Source organism: Rhinopithecus bieti, unplaced genomic scaffold (assembly GCF_001698545.2).
Source record: "Rhinopithecus bieti isolate Rb0 unplaced genomic scaffold, ASM169854v2 scaffold_13704, whole genome shotgun sequence".
NCBI classification, from domain to species: domain Eukaryota; kingdom Metazoa; phylum Chordata; class Mammalia; order Primates; family Cercopithecidae; genus Rhinopithecus; species Rhinopithecus bieti.
In genome coordinates this window covers 1957131-1975971 of record NW_016808231.1, presented here as the reverse complement: position 1 = coordinate 1975971, position 18841 = coordinate 1957131, and the positions used below count along the sequence as shown (strand labels likewise).

The following is an 18841-nucleotide window of genomic DNA, read 5'->3' as shown; positions in this document are numbered from 1 at the left end:
GATTTTATATTTATATATTTTTTATTTATATATATATATAAAATACTTACTGCTAGGAAGTAGAATAGTGTTGTAGGACTGAGTTCTCTAGGGCTTGCATGTTTGTATGTCCATAAGGGATTACAACAATTTACCCTGTTCATTTCCCCTAGGTTTCTACTGCTGTGTTATCTATAACTGCCAAGGCTAAAAAGAAGGAAAAAGAAAAGGAAAAAAAGGAGGAGGAGAAAATGGAAGTGGTAGGTATAACTTGGTGGTCATATGGATTGAAGTATCTCTGTCTCTGTCATGGTCGAGATTCTTCCTTAGTTGAATATTATTCTACCTTGCTCTTAGCTTCCTTCAAATAATTATCCTGTTCCCAGCATGTAGAATCATCAAATTGTACTTGAAAGAAACTCTAGAAAATATATCCATTTGTGGGAAGAATAGAAGGGTACAAATCAGTAAAAAGTTCCTGGAGGAAATGACAATTAAAATATAGGTTTTGAAGGGCAAAGTAGGTTTTTCACAGACAAGATGATGAGGGTAGGAGAAAGAAAGACCCTTTCAAGCAAAGGGATTATCATTTGTTTAGGTAGACCTTTTTCTGATCTCTGCTGGTAGAAAAACCTGTTTATCCTGTAAAACCAAGTCAAATACCATTCTCATTTCTAAGCAGAGTTACTTTTCCCTCCTGTGAGTCTGATAGCACTTTACTTGTACTTCATTACTACCTACCACTACCTCTTGTGCCTTATAGCTGCTCAGTAAACTTCAGATGTTACTCAGTTCTGTGGAACAGAAATGAACTTCTATTGAGCTTTTTTTAAATTTTATTTTCTAGGATGAGGCAGAGAAAAGGAAGAAAAAGAGAAGAAAAAAGAACCTGAGCCAAACTTCCAGTTATTGGATAACCCAGCCCGAGTTATGCCTGCCCAGCTTAAGGTCTTAACCATGCCAGAGACCTGTAGATACCAGCCTTTCAAACCAGTAAGTTACCAGTGGCTCTTAGCTGTATATACCAGTGGGATATTAATCCACAGGACAATAGAATATCGGTAGAGAATGGTAAATCTCCAAAGCATTGGAGCAAGCTCACTAGTTCTAAGAAATTATTTAACAATAGAGAGCATGTCATTTTCCATTTCATATAGATTTGGGAGAATTTTTCTTTTCCCTGTGTAACCCTACAAACTCCCGTCTTCTACCACAGACATACGACATAGGAGTTCCTAATACAGCATTGTGATTAGGAACATAGACTCTACAGCCAAGCATATAGGATTTGAATCTTGAGTATACTGTTCAGGCTAAGTGGCCTTAGGCCAGGTACTAAATCTCTCTCTGCCTCAATTTTCTTTAGTATAAAATAGGGATTTACCATCCCTGACTTAGAAATGAGGCACAGATTGAAGAAGCACTGAGAACAAGACTTGGGACTGCTCAATAAATGTTTATTATTACGGTAATTACACTATTGTCTTTTTTTTTTTTTTTCTGTTTTATTACACCATTGTCATAATGCATTGCATTTTAGTTAGAAAAGGATCTTCATGGAATCTAATTTATTCCAAGACAGAGTGTTTCATGTTAGAAACAAATGTTTATCAGAAATATGAGCGTGATACTGCCTTTATCTTCCAAGTTCTTGTAGAAAACTAGGGGGTCATCAGTAGACCCATCCAAGACATCCTGATGCTAGATCTGTCTAAAATGTCAGATATTTGGTTTCTAGATCCTTATCCTTATACAAGAGTAAACTTATTTTTATCAACCTGATGGTGGGTCAAAGACAACTCCTACCTATAATTGTGAGCCGGGGTCTTAACCTGACTAATTTATCAGCTAGAAGAGATAAAGCCAAGGGATGCAAGATAGTGTATGTAGTAGTTTAGAGCTGGAATTTGGCATAAGTGGGTTTTTATTTCTATTAGCTCTGTGACTAAGACAAGTCATTTAATCTTTGTATTTCAGTTTCCTCATCTGTAAAATTGATATGGTAATGCTACCTACCTCCTGTTGATGTTATGGAGATTAAATAGGTTGTTACATGTAAAGCACCTAAAACAATGGTAAATGCTAATCTGTAGCACTGCCTGATCTATAGTAGTTGCTGTGTAGTGTTAAATGAATGGACGGAATCATCAATGGATACCTTTAATGCAGTCACTGTCTCATCTGCAACCTGGTTCGTCTCAGTGGCAGTTTTACAGAGAACATATTCTAACTGTGTCTATAAACTTATCTTGCCAGTAGCATGGGAATCCAGTACAGATGTATTAGGACACAACTAGTGCATACTCTAAGCACATGAAATAACTAGTGTTTTTGATCATTATGAAGTAAGACAGTGAAGCACATGCTCAATGCCATGAGGCCATATGAGCACACTGGTACACTACAGTAGGAAACTAAATGATTGCTAAGCCTTTGCTCAAATTAAGTCAGAGATAGCTATAGCAGTTGGTCCACCTATGAATTAAAAGACTGCCTACGTCTATGCAAGGAAGAAGTGAGGAGTCCTGTTGAAGGTGTAGCCCTACACACACACACACTCCTTCAAAGAGTGGGAGACTTTGTGTTCCAAAGTGTTTAAGGAAATTCCTGTCCAGTTGTTAGCTGACTACTAAGTTAATTGAGCATTGACTTTAGTGGACATACAAATCAGGGAATACAAACTTTATAGAATAGGAGAAACTATTTTCAAATCATTTGTCTGATAAGACAGTTATATCTAGAACATATAAAGAGCTCCTCCAACTCAACAATAAAAAGACAACCTAATTTTAAAACAGGCAAATGATTTGAATAGACATTTCTCCAAAGAAGATGTACAGATGGGCAAATAAGCACATGAAAAGATGCTCAACATCATTACTCCTTAGGGAAATGCAAATCAAAACCATAACAGGTGCAGTGATTCCCATTTATAGTCCCAGCTACATGGGAGGCCGAGGCAGGAGGATTGCTTGAGCCCAGTAGCTCAAGGCTGTGGTGCAATATAATTGTGCCTATGAACAGCCACCAGACACCAGCTTGGGCAACATAGCAAGACCCTATCTCTTAATTTAAAAAGAAACACAAAACCATAAGAAGATACCACGTTCTACCCACCAGGATGGCTGTAATAAAAAAGACACACAATAATAATCATTGACAAGAATATGCAGAAATTGGAACCCTCATAGAGTAATAGTGGGAAAGTAAAGTTACAGCCACAGTGGCAAAAGAGTTTGGCAGTTCCTCAAAAAGTTAAATGTAGTCTTATCATGTGACCCAACAATTCCATTCCACACCTAAGGGAAGGGAAAACTGTGCCCACACAAAAACTTACACACTAATGCTCATATTAGCATGATTCATAATAGCCATAAAATGGAAACAACTTAAATGTCTTATCAACTGATGAATGAATAATGTGAGATAATAATGGAATATTATTTGGCCATAAAAAGGAAAGACTTACTGGTATATGCTACAGTGTGTGTGAACCTTGAAAACGTTATTTTAAGTAAAAGAAGCCAGACATAAAAGACTGCATATGGTATGGTTCCCTTTATGTGAAACGTTCAGAAAAGGCAAATCTATAGAGACGAGTTAGATTGGTGGTTACCAAGGACAGGGGAAGGGGAGAATGAAGAGTGGCTGCTAATGGGCGCACAGTTTCTTTAGGCTGATGGCAGATATTTTTGAATTAGATAACAGAAGTATTAATAGCTGCACAAGTTTGTGAATGTACTAAATTGTACACTTTGAGAGAATGAATTTTATGTTGATATGTCTCATTTTAAAAAAGAAAACACTGCTTCTGTGTATGTGCAGTGAAGAAAGGGGTGTCCAGTGGCTCACTCCCCTACCTCAGTGGCAAGGTCATGGGACCCTTCCTCAGACACTGCATTTGAAAGAGGCAGCTATAGTTTTGGAAACATGTAACATTCCTACCCTGCTTCCTGTCCACCATGAGGCAAGAGGAAATGTTTTGTTGCCTATATCTACAATTGTAATTAGCCTCCCCAGAGAACAGAAAATCATGTATCTTATGCATAGAGGGTGTGAACTTTCTCACCAACATATAAAGCATTAACAAACCTAGACCATGTATAACTATAAATAGCCCTTTCCATGTGTTGATTTGGATTATTAGTTTTGGGATTTTTTGTTGTTGTTGTTACTGTTGTTTTTGTATGATGAGGCCCTCCTTTGATTAAGTTGGATTATTTCATTCCAGTTAAGCATGAAATAGCATAACCTGGATCCACATTTTCCAAAAAATAGAAAGTCCTCGTGTGAACATGGGTATTTTCTTCTGTTTGGAAGGAGATTCATCTCCATTTGGTCCATTAGGTTCAAGTAAACTTTTAGGCTATGGAGGATTAGGACAGTGGCCCCTATACTCCATTCTTGGAGTACCGGCAGTAAAGGCAGGGTCCATTCATAAAATGGATCCTCTTCAAGGAAAGCAAACTTTAAGGGAAGGGGTTGTAGAAAAATATATAGTTATGTGTGTGTTGGGAGAAGGGAAATAGTTTGGAGTTCACGAAGCACACCAGTTTTATAGCATCGCAGGGCAGAGTTCTGATGAGTAAAAATCGGATTAGATTGAACTGCAGAGATGCTTATACATATGTGACTCATTTAACTAATGTACTTGTGCTTCTTTTCCTTCCCAGTAATGTGCTTTGGTAGAAATATGCTTTTTTCCAGATGTGCCCTGCCACTGTTGACTGATTTAATTACATAGAGCAGCTTTCCATTTCCTTTGACACAGGCAAGCAAATAGAATAAGATTAGCACACCAGAGAGGGGTGAATAGTTTAGTGTTTGAATTTACCTTCTGTAATATGTTTGGGAGAGGGCTTAATAGAATTGCTGCTACAGTCTACTTCCCTTTTGTTTCCCGTGTATTTTTTCATCAGCTTGCATCACGTGGATTTATAGATTAAAGTGAAAAACCCTCAGGTATCTGGGATATCTATGTTATTCTCTCTACCATTCTGAAATTGCTGGAGAAAAATTTGGCTTTTAATTTATATACTCCTCTTGTGTTCAAAATGATTATCGCCTCACAAATAATACAGTATGCATTAGACTGGTGTGCTTCTCAGACTTTACTGTGCATCACATTGACTGGGATCTTGTTAGAATGCAGATTCTGTAGATCTAGGGTGGGGCCAGCTTTTCTGCGTTTTTAATAAGCTCCAGGTGATAATGATGTTTCTGGCCCAGGACCACATCTTGAGTAGGAAGGAATTAGGATACAGTATTTGGACAGTAAGCATTCTCCCTGCAGTGAGACTGAGGCTGGTAGTCAAGGCCATGGCTGGGAAATAACTCTCCTTAAATTGGGATGCATCATCCAAGTAGAACAGCATCACATGTTATACTATCTAGAGCTACTACTGGGTTCAGTTTGCAAATACCTCATATAGATCACAGTTACCTTTATCCCAGTAAAGTTCTACTCCAGTTTTTCACTTCCAAATCATTTAAATAGTTTTAAAGTACCATTTAACAAGTATTTAGATTGTGGAGCACGCTTGAAATATGAGTGGAGCTTATGCTTCTGCATGCCCCTGTGTTTTCAGCTCTCTATTGGAGGCATCATCATTCTGAAGGATACCAGTGAAGACATTGAGGAGCTGGTGGAACCTGTGGCAGCACATGGCCCAAAAATCGAGGAGGAGGAACAAGAGCCAGAACCCCCAGAACCATTTGAGTATATTGATGATTAAGGACCAGAGGTGCGTGTGCAACAGAATTAAGAAGGGAAACTTTTTTGTCAATACTTCACAAATGTTTTTTGCAGGACATCATCTCACTTTTTTCCTTCCTTTTGTGTTTAATCTTCATTTACCTAAACAGTATTAAAACTTCCCCCTCTTTCAACCTGTTTCTGCATATATAACCACAAATTCCTTTTTCTTTCCTCTTTGACTCGTGCTCTACTAATGTTATTCAAAGTGGCTGGTCTGCGAACAATTTTTATAGGTCCATAAGGAGATAGGAAGCTTACTCCAGAATCTATCTGCTCAATGCTTCTTTCATCAAGAAAGTCTTCGCCAAAACATCAGCTGAACTGCAGTTTGCTTAGTGATAGAGTTAATTTACATTCTGATGTAAGCTCCTTGTTGTGGATCAGTTACAGTTGTGGACTGGCACTGGCCCATAGATGACACTTTTGAGTAGCACAAATACAAGCTTCTCACTGGTTTTTCTCTCTCCCCATCTCCTTTGGCAGTATTTTTGGCATAGGAGCCTTAACATTCATTTATTCTATGGTGCTATTGAACGTCTGTGTATAAGATATAGTGCTTATAGGGACTTCGAAGTCAGTTAGACTAACCACAAGCCTGTGTCCATTGACAAAGATCATTTACTATACCAGGGTCTTAACACTGTTGAAAGGGGGTCTTTAGATGGGAAAGATTGGAGTAATCTAATTTCATGAAATTGTTATTCTTCATTTCCCCATTTTATTTTGAGTGTTCCTCACATATTTGAAGACATTGTGAGACATAATCAAGGTTTCCTAATTCCACCCAAGCAAAAACACATTTTCAGACTTTTTTTTTTTTTGAGACGGAGTTTCGCTCTTGTTGCTCTTGGCTGGAGTGCAATGGTACAAACTTGGCTCACCGCAACCTCCACCTCCCGGGTTCAAGCGATTCTCCTGCCTCAGCCTTTCAAGTAGCTGAGATTACAAGCATGCGCCACCACACCCGGCTAATTTTGTATTTTTAGTAGTGACAAGGTTTTTCCATGTTGATCAGGCTGGTCTCGAGCTCTGGACGTTAGCCGATCTGCCTACCTCAGCCTTCCAAAGTGCTGGGATTACAGGTGTGAGCCACCACGCCCAGCCAATTCATTCTACTCTTTTAAAAAAAATAAGGACAGTATCATTTGTTATATTAAAGGTCTGGTTGCAAATCTAGCATGCTATGTGTTAGATACTGACCAGCACTTAAGGAAAAGCTTTGTAGAAATCTCAGATAAATATTAAGGCAGAAACCTGCCATTAGTAGGAAAATATATTTATACCTCAGGAAGACTATTAGTTTGGGCCTTAGAGAAAGGGAGATTTACACTAACCTTCCTGTTTTCTAAACTTACTTTTGAAAATTATCTTTCAGCCTTGATGGAAACGTTTCCTAAGCTTTACCCAACTTGCACAGGACAGTGTAGGCTATCACGATCACTCAGGCTGTTGGAGAATTGAGGTGACTCACATTAGCTCCCTTCGAGCCTTTGGCAATACCTTATGGAAAAGCCTTGTTTACAGCTTTCAAGGCAGTTAACTACAAAATGGCTTAGAGGTTAAAAGCTGGAAACTGGAATCTTGTTTTCAGAAGGGTAAAGTATTCAGTCCATTAGGAGTTTGGAAACTATAATCTGTAATGGGAGAAACTGGTATATTAGGACTACAGAGGCAGGGTTTGGGCCTAGTTTTAGATTTCAACAGTTATTAGTAAAAGAGAAAAGAGAGAATGTCTTGAAATTAAGAATGACCCTAGCTACTACTATTCTCTCTTCCCTTTTCCAGCATCTCATTTGCTTATGTGAAGAAGAAGATTGTCCAGGCTCATGTTGGGAATGCTTATGAGGAAATTCGTGCTGAGACCTGCTATTCAATGCATGTATCGTTGCCTCTGTGCTGACCTGAAGAACCCTGTCTCCAAGTCTTTGGTTGAAGAGAAGATATATGACTGTTTAGTGCGCTCTTTCACAGAACTGGGTTTTCAAATAAATATAAGATCTCCAGATGGACAAGACATTTGTTTTTCAGCCTGGGTTTTTAATAAATTTATCTAATCTTCCCCACACCATGAAATGCCTAAATCCCAAGAGCCAGAGTCTTGATTTGCTAGGATGAGTATGCACGACTTTCATATTGATGAAAACGTCAAGGTATTCTTAAATTATAGACCATTTGAAAATAATGGAAGGGGAAAAAAAATCAGACCTTGCTCATCATCCCCAAGAATTCTCTACAGTTTTGTTGTGGTTGTGGGTTGTTGTTTAATATGGGGTCTAATCAGCCAGGGCAATATGGTGAGACCCCCATCTCTATAAAAAATTGAAAAATTAGCTGGGTAGGCCAGGCAGGGTGGCTCACGCCTATAATCCCAGCACTTTGGAAGGCCAAGGTGGGCAGATTACTTGAACCAAGGAGTTTGAGACCAGCCTGGGCAACATGGCAAAAACTCAACTCTACAAAAAAAAAATTAGACATGCACAGTGGCACATGCCTGTAGTCCCAGCTACTCAGGAGGCTGAGGTGGAAGAATCACCTGAGCTTGAAGGTCGAGACTGCAGTGAGGGTTGATCGTGCCAGTGTACTCCAGCCTGGGTGACAGAATTAGACACGGTCTGAAAAAAAAAAAATTAGCCAGGCAGGGTGGTATGCACCTGTAGTCACAGCTATTCAGGAGGCTGAGGCGGGAAGATCAATTGAGCCCAGGAGGTTGAGGCTGCAGTGAGCTGTGTTTGTACTACTGCACAACAGCCTGGGCAACAGGGCAAGACCCTGTCTCAAAAAAAAAAAAAAAAAAGTCTCACTCTGTCGCTTAGGCTGGTCTCAAACTCCTGGGCTCAACCAATCCTCCCACTTTAGCCACCTGAACTACAGTTTGTTAATCGATTAGAGGGTGGGGCGTCACCACTTACTGAAGTCCCTTTCATACTCCAAGGGAATTGTGTGTTTAGGCAGCTTAGCAGCTTTTTTTGTTAAGCCTTTGCTTATTGTTTCTTGCTTTTGATCCTGTTAAAGACAATAGATAGGCTGGGCGCGGTGGCTCAAGCCTGTAATCCCAGCACTTTGGGAGGCCGAGACGGGCGGATCACGAAGTCAGGAGATCGAGACCATCCTGGCTAACACGGTGAAACCCTGTCTCTACTAAAAAATACAAAAAACTAGCCGGGCGAGGTGGCGGTGCCTGTAGTCCCAGCTACTCGGGAGGCTGAGGCAGGAGAATGGTGTAAACCCGGGAGGCGGAGCTTGCAGTGAGCTGAGATCCGGCCACTGCACTCCAGCCTGGGCGACAGAGCAAGACTCCGTCTCAAAAAAATAAATAAATAAAAATAAAGACAATAAAGATTATTTAGTTTCATTTAGCCACAGGATCTGATAACATACCTTTTATTCCTTTCTCATTTTCCAATCTTTTTTTTCATTGTTCTGTTTAAATTAAGTATTAATTTTTTTTTTTTTTTTTTTTTTTTTTTTTTTGAGCGGGGTCTCCCCTTTCTGTGCGGAGCCCAGGCTGGGAGTGCTGTGCCCGGATCTCAGCTTCACTGGGCAAGTCCGCCTCCCAGGTTCACGCCATTCTCCTGTCTCCAGCCTCCGAGGTAGCTGGAACTAGCAGGCGCGGCCACGGGGCCGTCGCGGCTAGTTTTTTTTTGGTAGTTTTTAGTGAGAGAGCGGGTGGGTTTCCACGTTTAGCCAGGGAGGTGTCGATCTCCTGGACCTGTGATCCGCCGGTCGGGCCTCCCAAAGTGCTGGGAGTTACAGGCTTGAGCCACCGCGCCCGGCCAAATTAAGTATAATTTAAAAGCAATAAAATGCAAACGTTTGAAGTATATACAGATAATGAATTTTGACAAGTACAATTTTGGTTTCTAGATTATCAAGCCTTTCTTGGATGCTAGGCTTTTCGAATAAGCAGTCAGGGTTGATACTCTGACAACCACACCGTCTCCTCATGTTCTGGCATATGAAATGGATGTTTCTGATTTACTGGGACATGGAATTAAAACGCTGGATTTGAGGGGTTTTGTGTTGTTTTATGTAGGTAGCTTAGAAAATTATACAGGAATGGCATTTTGCCCCTACCTTGATTCTTTCACTTCTTAACTTAGGATATAGTTTTCTGAGTCTTGGGGGGGAAAAAACTTTTCTTAAAGGAAACAAATTCCTGAGTAGATCAGCCCTAGTACATTCATCTACCACAGGCTTGTTTTTAGGCCCAGGTCTAAAGGTTACGAATCCCAAAGGATCAGCCACTCACTGGTTAATTTCATTGTATCCCCTCCTTTGTAAATTCCTTGTTTCCTCAGTATCAGATGATTCTATAAAAGAGATTATCTCATTTCCTAGCCTCTCATTAGCTATGTCCTTCCTGTTCAAGCTTTTAACGTTGCTTGCATTTCAGACAGTTATCTCTTACGTTTCCCCTAGTATACGAAATGTTTAAAAAACAGAAGTCTCTGGATGTCACTGTACAAAATTGAGTAGTCTGGGAGGGGTGGTACATTTGCTGGTCTCCTGCCAACATTATCACATTGCTTCCAAAATAATAGACTGAACTTCAGGGAGCAACTAGCAGTAGTTCCTATTAGGCAGTGCAATTCAGAATTTAAATCTTGAAAAGGTTATAGCAGGCCAGGCGCGGTGGCTCAAGCCTGTAATCCCAGCACTTTGGGAGGCCGAGACGGGCGGATCACGAGGTCAGGAGATCGAGACCATCCTGGCTAACATGGTGAAACCCCCGTCTCTACTAAAAAAAATACAAAAAAAGTAGCCGGGCGAGGTGGCGGGCGCCTGTAGTCCCAGCTACTCGGGAGGCTGAGGCAGGAGAATGGTGTAAACCCGGGAGGCGGAGCTTGCAGTGAGCTGAGACTCCATCTCAAAAAAAAAAAAAAAAAGAAAAGGTTATAGCGTTAAAAAGTGCAAGCTATAAAGTAAAATATCTACATGGAACAGATTATGATGAGACAGTCGGTAGACGGATATTTATTTATTTTGAGATGGAGTTTTGCTCGTGTTGCCCAGGCTGGAGTGCAATGGCACGATCTCGGCTCACACAACCTCCACCTCCCGGGTTCAAGCGATTCCCCTGCCTCAGCCTCCTGAGTAGCTGGCAAATTACAGGCATTTGCCACCATGCCCAGCTAATTTTGTATTTTTAGTAGAGACAGGGTTTCTCCATGTTGGTCAGGCTGGACTCTAACTGCCAACCTCAGGTGATCTGCCCATCTCAGCCTCCCAAAATGCTGAGATTACAGGCGTGAGCCACTGTGCCTGGCCTCCTGATAGATTTTTTTTTTTTTCTAGATGTTTTGGGAAATGCATGGGACTGAGAGCTAACCAAGGAGTAAGGAAGTCTACAGTGAAATAAGAGTGAAAGTCATATGAAAATAGCCTAGGAGCTAGAGTTGACACAACCAATAGAAGAAACAGAAGGGAGGGTGGCAGCAATTACTCCCAGATGGTGTCATTGTGGCACACAGTGTCAGGGTTGAAGGTAAGTGGGATGCACAACATTGAAACCAGGTGCAAGTGATAAATGGTTTGGTTTCTTAAATGGGACCAATCCTAGAATCTAGTCTTTTTCCTGCTGGCCTACTTCCTACTCATGCCTTTTAAAAATACTCTCCTTGGGGCCGGACACGGTGACTCACGCCTGTAATCCCAGCACTTTGGGAGGCCAAGGCAGATGGATCACGAGGTCAGGAGATCGAGACCATCCTGGGCAACATGGTGAAACCCCGTCTCTACTAAAAATATGAAAAAAGCCGGGCGTGGTGGCACGTGCCTGTACTCCCAGCCACTTGGGAGGCTGAAGGAGGAGAATCGCTTGAACCCCGGTGGCAGAGGTTGCAGTGAGCCAAGGTGGCACCACTGCACTCCAGCCTGGGCAACAGAGCAAGACTCCGTCTCAAAAAAAAAAAAAAAAAGAAAAAAAATTCTCCTTGGCTTTCTTGCTCTAATTTTCTTCCTGTCTCTGACCTCCTCTTCATTTGACAAATCGATAGTAGTTATCTTTATTTGAGCATCTGTTTGTGCAGAGATTCTTTGGTTTTTTGGCAAGTCCCACTCCCTCTGACTGCACTTTAACTGCTAACCTTCAGAATTTGGTCTTTGATCCTCTTCTCAGTCTACTTTCTCCAAGCAACCTCATCCATCCCATGTCACCCAGGCGGAGGAGTGTGGTGGCACAATCCCGTCTCACTGCAGTCTCCGCTTTCTGGGCTCAAGCAGTCCTCTCACTTCAGCCTCCCAAGTAGCTGGGACTACAGGTGCACATCACCACACCCCGCTAATTTTTTGTGTTTTTAGTAGAGATTAAACTTAAATCTCACGGGTTTAATAGTTTTCACTATTAAATGGTTTCACCATGTTGGCCAGGATGGTCTCCAACTCCTGAGCTCCAGTGATAACACCCACCTTAGCTTCCCAAAGTGTTGGGATTACAGGTGGGAGCCACCGCACCTGGCCTCCTCTGAGCTGACACGCACATTCAACAACTCACTGGTGTCCCTGTCTGGGCTGCTGCACAAGCACTTAAAACATTATGTCCAACCACACTCCACACCCATCCTGCTCTACTTTGGGCTAATACCAAGCCCTCCATCTGGTTGCCCACACCAGAAACCCCAGCTTCACCTTGACTCAATGCTTGGCATCTCAATTCTCTCTCTAGTTCATCTACTTCCCTTCCCCACTGCTCAGTACCCTCAGCTGAAGCATTTAACTGGGCTATACTTCCAGAGTTGACCTGTTCTAATCCATTCTCCAAATTGATCTCTCTAAAATGCAAATCAGGCCAGGTATAATGGCTCACACCTGTAATTCCAGCACTTTGGGAGGCTGAGGCAGGAGTCTCTTGAGCTCAGGAATTTAAGACCAGTCTGGGCAACAAAGTGAGACCATCTATACACGCGCACGCACACACACACACACTAGATGGGTGTGGTGATGCGTGCTTGTAGTCCCAACTACTCGAGAGGCTGAGGCAGGAGTATCGCTTGAGCCCAGGAATTCAAGGCTGCAGTAAGCCGTGATCACACCACTGCACTCCAGCTTGGATGACAAAGCAAGACCCTGTCTCCATCAAAAAAAAAAAAAAGATATTAGTCTTAAAAATCTTCTGTGCTTTCTTGTTAGCAAATAAAGCCCAAATTCTTCAATGTGTACACGTGGCTGCCCAAGGCTTGAACTGCTACTTGCCTCTCCAGCCTCCTGTCTCTTCATTCGTCTCCCACCTCACACTCAGAACTGCTTTTTACTTCCTTGGAAGACCCAGGCCTTCTGTCAGCTGGCCTTTGCACATACCATTCCTTCTGCCTGAAATGCCCACCTCTTTTGATTCTCGCCATTTTCTGCCTAGATCTGGTAGATCTACTAGTTATTTAGGAGGTTTTTAAAGACCTCCTTCAAGAAGCCCTCCCTGATTTCTCCCACCAGGGCTGACCTAGAGAAAGTTCTCTGTTTCCCCAGTACCCAACGTTGCCCCACATTGCCGCCCCACCATATTTTCATTCATCGCCTAGTTTATTTGCCTAACTTGTCCCACGTTTATTCACCATCATAAACCCTAGCATATAATTTATGGTCACATATTCATTTGCTAACTGTGGCTGCCTTCCCCAAGTACCTAAATGTCTCTTCTCACTCTGCCTCCAGTGACTAAATGCTCCCGCTAAGGACTTTTTCAATTAGTTTTGCTCTTGAAAACCCCTTGTTTTTCTTTATGTGCGCAGGCAAACAATGTCTCTGGAATCTCCAGCTGCCGTGAGAGGATGAGAAGACATGAGCGTGGGCAGAGATTCTGTGCCTTTGTCCCAGACAACACCCAACCTCCTTGTACCGATTATAAATGAAACACTTCCACTTCCTTGGCAAGTGCACTTTGCTGTTTCTGGGGTTCAAGTTTCTGCTCCACCCTCTCATCCTTTACTGTTAAAGCTGTAGGGGCCCTTCCAAGCCAAACCACGTAAATGGGAAGATCATGGGCTTTGGCCTCAGATTTAAGTTCAGATCCTCGTCTGAGGATCCCTTCATAGGCTCCTCATTTGCACAGAGGAAGTCATATTGACCTCAAGGTTATTACAGGGATTAAAGAATGGCTGATTATTCCACACTGGCTATGTACTACTGATGAGAATCACATGCATTGTTCCTCATTCCTCACAGCCACTCAAAGAGGTAGATGCTATTATATGGAGAAAATCTGTGTTAAGAAACCTGCACTCAAGTAGGCATTCACTAAATTTTAGCTGAATCAGAATGATGCGGCCAGCCAGGCACAGTGGCTCACGCCTGTAATCCCAGCACTTTGGGAGGCCAAGAAGGGAGGATCACCTGAGGTCAGGAGTTCAAGATCAGCCTGGACAACATGGTGAAACCCCATCTCTACTAAAAATACAAAAATGAGCCAGGCATGTGGCATGCCTGTAGTCCCAGCTACTCAGGAGGCTAAGGCAGGAGAATCACTTGAACCCGAGAGGCAGAGGTTGCAGTGAGCCAAGATTGCGCCATTGCACTCCAGCCTGGGCGACAAGAGTGAAACTCCATCTCAAATTTTTAAAAAAGGGCCAGGCGTGGTGGCTCACACCTGTAATCACAAGGCGGCAAGGTGGGGGGCAGATCACCTGAGGTCAGGATTTCAAGACTAGCCCCAGGCCCAACCAGGAATGAAACCCCGTCTCTACTAAAAATACCAAAAAAAAAAAAAAAAGGCTGGGCGCAATGGCTCACGCCTGTAATCCCAGCACTTTGGGAAGCCGTGGCAGGCAGATCACAAGGTCAGGAGATCAAGACCATCCTGGCCAACATGGTGAAACCCCACCTCTACTAAAATACAAAAAAATTAGCCAGGCATGGTGGTGCGCACCTGTAGTCCCAGCTACTCAAGAGGCTGAGGCAGGGGAATCGCTTGAACCCAGGAGGCGGAGGTTGCAGTGAGCCAAGATTGTGCCACTGCACTCCAGCCTGGCGACAGAGCAAGATTCCGTCTCAAAAAATAATAATAATAATACAAAAAAAATAGCCGGGTGTGGTAGCACATGCCTGTAATCCTAGCTGCTTGGGAGACGGAGGCAGGAGAATCGCTTGAACCCAGGAGGAGGCGGAGGTTGAAGTGAGCCAAGATCGCGCCACTGCACTGCAGCCTGGGTGACAGAGTGAAACTCCGTCTAAAAAAGAAAGAATCATGTGGCCTAACCCCTCATGCAGGTGAGAACATGCAGACTGAAGTGCCTTGTTCAACATCAAAAGCCATTTTTACATTTGTGTTTCTACTTCATCTTTCCATTAACCTGGCTTCTGCAACCTCAAGTATCCCCCAAAGTCCCCATCACAGCGCTTGATACACGAGGCCTATTGGCATCAGATTAAATCATCGAGTTAGCTCTGGGGAGTCTGGTGATGCCCTTGATCCTGACTGAGTTTCTTCATGGCACTTACACCCACCTGGCATCATAGCTGTTATTGTCTGTCTCCCCTGATTAGCCCGTAAACCGAATGAGGATAAGGAGTTTATTTTTGATGACTGCTGTTTTCCTAGTGCCTGGAGCAGTTTCTGGCTCATTGTAGACTCCTCAGTAAATAGTTATTGGATGGACAATAGCGGTGAAAATGTATTTAGCTCCTGTGTGCTAGGCACTGCATTCAGTACTTGGCCGCCCTTCATCCTCACAATTCTACAGTGAGGTAAAATCTTACAAATAAAGGAAATAGAGCTTAGAGATGTTATGGGTGCATAGTAATTTACAGGACTGGAATTCAAACACAGGGTTGTCTATCTATAACACCTGTTTCTTTTGGTTTTGTTTTACTTATTTCTCTTTTTTTAATTTCTTTTTTTGTTTTATTTTTAATTTGAGATGGGGTCTCATTGTGTTGCCCAGGCTGTCTCAAACTCCTTAACTCAAGCGATCTTTCTGCCTCAGCCTCCCAAACTGCTGGGATTACAGGTGTGAGTCACCGTGCCCGGCCTATTTTTGATTACTTCTTAACCACTATGGCAGTGATTCGGCAGATTTGGAGTCCACCTCAGGAATCCAGCAAGTTTAGCAGGTACTCAGATGATTCTGAGAAGGATGGCCCTGGGGCCTCCACACTAAAACTCTCTCATATAAAGTTGCCTCCAGAAGACCTGAGTCTCCTGGCCATTTCAATGAAGCACAGATACAGGATAGTGCACACCCCAGGACCCTCCACCAGCACGGATGACAGCAGACATCAATGAAAGGCCTCCCTGAAAAACAGATTTCTCCAGAGGGTACTCAGGGTCTTACCACCAATAGAGTAAGACATTTCTAGAGACAGAATATACTTCCCCAAGGGGAGTTCCCCAACCACAAAACCGATTGACCAAGTAGGAGCAGGTGGGAGTGCTGTCTATGGCCCCTTGGACGGGTCTCTCTGTAGGACACATGACACATGGCAGCAGGCCTGCCAGACTCCCCATCTCCAGGCTCTGCTAACCTCGCCATGGCAATTGCTGTTCATCATCAAAAAGGTGTTGGGCTGGCCTGGTGCGGTGGCTCATGCCTGTAATCCTAGCACTTTGGGAGGCCGAGGTGGGTGGATCACTTGAGGCCAGGAGTTTGAGACCGGCCTGGCCAACATGGTGAAACCCCATCTCTACTAAACAAACTAGCCGGGCGAGGTGGCGGGCGCCTGTAGTCCCAGCTACTCGGGAGGCTGAGGCAGGAGAATGGCGTAAACCCGGGAGGCGGAGCTTGCAGTGAGCTGAGATCCGGCCACTGCACTCCAGCCTGGGCGACAGAGCAAGACTCCGTCTCAAAAAAGAAATACAAAAAATAGCCAGGTGTGGTGGCAGGCACCTGTAATCCCAGCTCCTCGGGAGGCTGAGGCATGAGAATTGCTTGAACCCAGGAGGCAGAGGTTGCAGTAAGCTGAAATTGTGCCACTGCACTCCAGCCTGGGCGACAGAAATGAGACTCTGTCCCAAAAAAAAAAAAAGGCTTTGTGTGTATATGAGCCTAACAGCAGCCCATATTTTGAGATGCTTCTGGCTGTCTTTCCTGGAGCCCATGCTTGGCATACCATGGAGCCCAGAGGCCACAAGAGCCAGCATGGGCAGCCAGAACGCACCACTTCTCTTGGGAAGTGCCCTGGCCTGAGACTCTGCAGCTTGCAGCAACCCAAGGAGATCTATACACATCCGATGATGCAAGCAAACAGTGCCTATGAGTGGGTGCCATGGAGTCCGTCCTTGCCCTGGAAGCTCCAGGCCTCAGGCCTGCCCCATGGTGGCCTAGACGAAGGTGCTTCAGCCCCTCCTCGGTTCTCCAAGGGGAACTCTTGTTCAGTCACGCCAGTCACACAACAGCGGGAAGCCTGCAACAGGGGCAAGTGAGAGGGCCACGCTCCAGGGTCAGGTGAGGACAGCAGGGCCAGACTCCTATAAGCAGGCAAAGCACACGCTGGAGCCAGCACAGTAGAGGCCCGGCAAAAATAATTTCATTTTTCTTAAAATAATCTGATCCACATTTGTTTGTCATTGAAATAATCTTTCAGAGAAAAAGCAGCAAGTCATCAGACTTCCTTGTATTTATTCTGCGGCTTACAGCTGTTGTTGTTTTATTTTATTTTATTATTATTTTTTTTTTTGAGACGGAGTCTCGCTGTGTCGCCCAGGCTGGAGTGCAGTGGCGCGATCTCGGCTCACTGCAAGCTCCGCCTCCCGGGTTCCCGCCATTCTCCCGCCTCAGCCTCCGAGTAGCTGGGACTACAGGCGCCCGCCACCGCGCCCCGCTAGCTGTTGTTATTTTTAATGGGGACAAGAAGTGGGGGGTGAGTAGAAGGCACCGTAATCTTTTTAGTGCTTAGTCTTTAAATGTCTTAATCCAGACCCAAACAGGGACACATAATCCGTGCTTGGTCCCTCAACATTCTCAAGCCACTGGTTCAAGATAAAGTCATACTCTGGCGGTGGAGCTGATACTGACAAGGATAATAAACGTGGAGAAGCAACACGTCGCAGGGCAAAGCCCACTGACCTGACCGGACTGTGGGGAATCCAGTCTGCAGACTGGACCTAGCTCAAACTTCCGTATCAGGTTACAGACGATGGAAGAGCCTCCTTCACTCATTCGCACATTCAGTAGTGAGTTTCAACGACATCTGCAGCCCAGCAACCACTGGCACTCCTGGTAACAGGTATCTGTACCTTCATTTCTTCTTAAGGGAAGTGGCCACCTCCTAGCTCAGCCCAGATGCCAGCCCACACATTCCATCCACCAGGTGACAATGATTGGTTCAGGGAAGAGCACGTGACCAAGTCAGGCCAATCAGATCTAATAAGACTCAATTCTGGGGTATCTGTTCTGGCTATTGTGAACCCATCTCTATCAATCAGGATCTACCCACCTACCCACCTACCTGTCTTACCTCTCTATCTAATCTATCTTACCTATTATCTATCTATCTATCTATCTTCTATCTATCATCTATCTATCTATCATCTATCTATCTATCATCTTCCACTGATGACGTAGCCTGAAGCTGCTCCTTCCACCATGTAGATCCTGAATGTGGCACCAACCCAGAAGAAGATGAGCTAAGAAGCGGAGCCAGACGGGCTCTCCTAAGCCCTACGTCCAGCTGTGCCTCTACTTCCAGACTGTGTAGTTCCAGGCAGCAAGTTCTATTTGCTTAAGCAAAACACAGGCTACTTGGAGGTGAATTTCTGGCACTTGATACCAAAAGAGCACTTTAAGAGGAGCCTTGATGGGAGGTATCATGGACTGAGTTGTGTCCTCCCAAAATTCATATGTTGAAGCCCTAACCCCCAGTACCTTCAGAATGTCACTATATTTGGGTGGGCACAGTGGTTCACGCCTGTAATCCTAGCACTTTGGAAGGCGAAGGCAGGAGGATTACTTGAGCTCACGAGTTTGAGACCAGCCTGGGCAACATACTGAGACCTTGTCTCTACAAAAAATTTTGAAAAAATTAGGCAGGTGTGGTAGTGCATGCCTGTAGTCCTAGCTACTTAGGAGGTTGAGGCCAGAGGATCACTTGAGCTGGGGAGGTTGAGGCTGCAATAAGTTGGGATGGCACCACAGCACTCTAGCCTGGGCAAAAGAGCCAGACCCTGTCTCAAAAAAA

The 18841-nt window shown here is 43.8% G+C and overlaps 1 protein-coding gene across 1 annotated transcript in view; it reads left to right on the top strand.

Moving 5' to 3' along the window:
• Positions 1-7753, top strand: part of PSMD1 (proteasome 26S subunit, non-ATPase 1) — a 129972-nt gene extending 122219 nt beyond the window's left edge. The window contains 5 exon segments of the mRNA XM_017886359.1: positions 153-239; positions 827-836; positions 839-972; positions 5568-5723; positions 7523-7753. Coding sequence (XP_017741848.1) covers positions 153-239; positions 827-836; positions 839-972; positions 5568-5714 — 378 coding nt within the window. The 3' untranslated portion in view covers positions 5715-5723; positions 7523-7753.
• The last annotated feature ends 11088 nt before the right edge of the window (positions 7754-18841 follow it).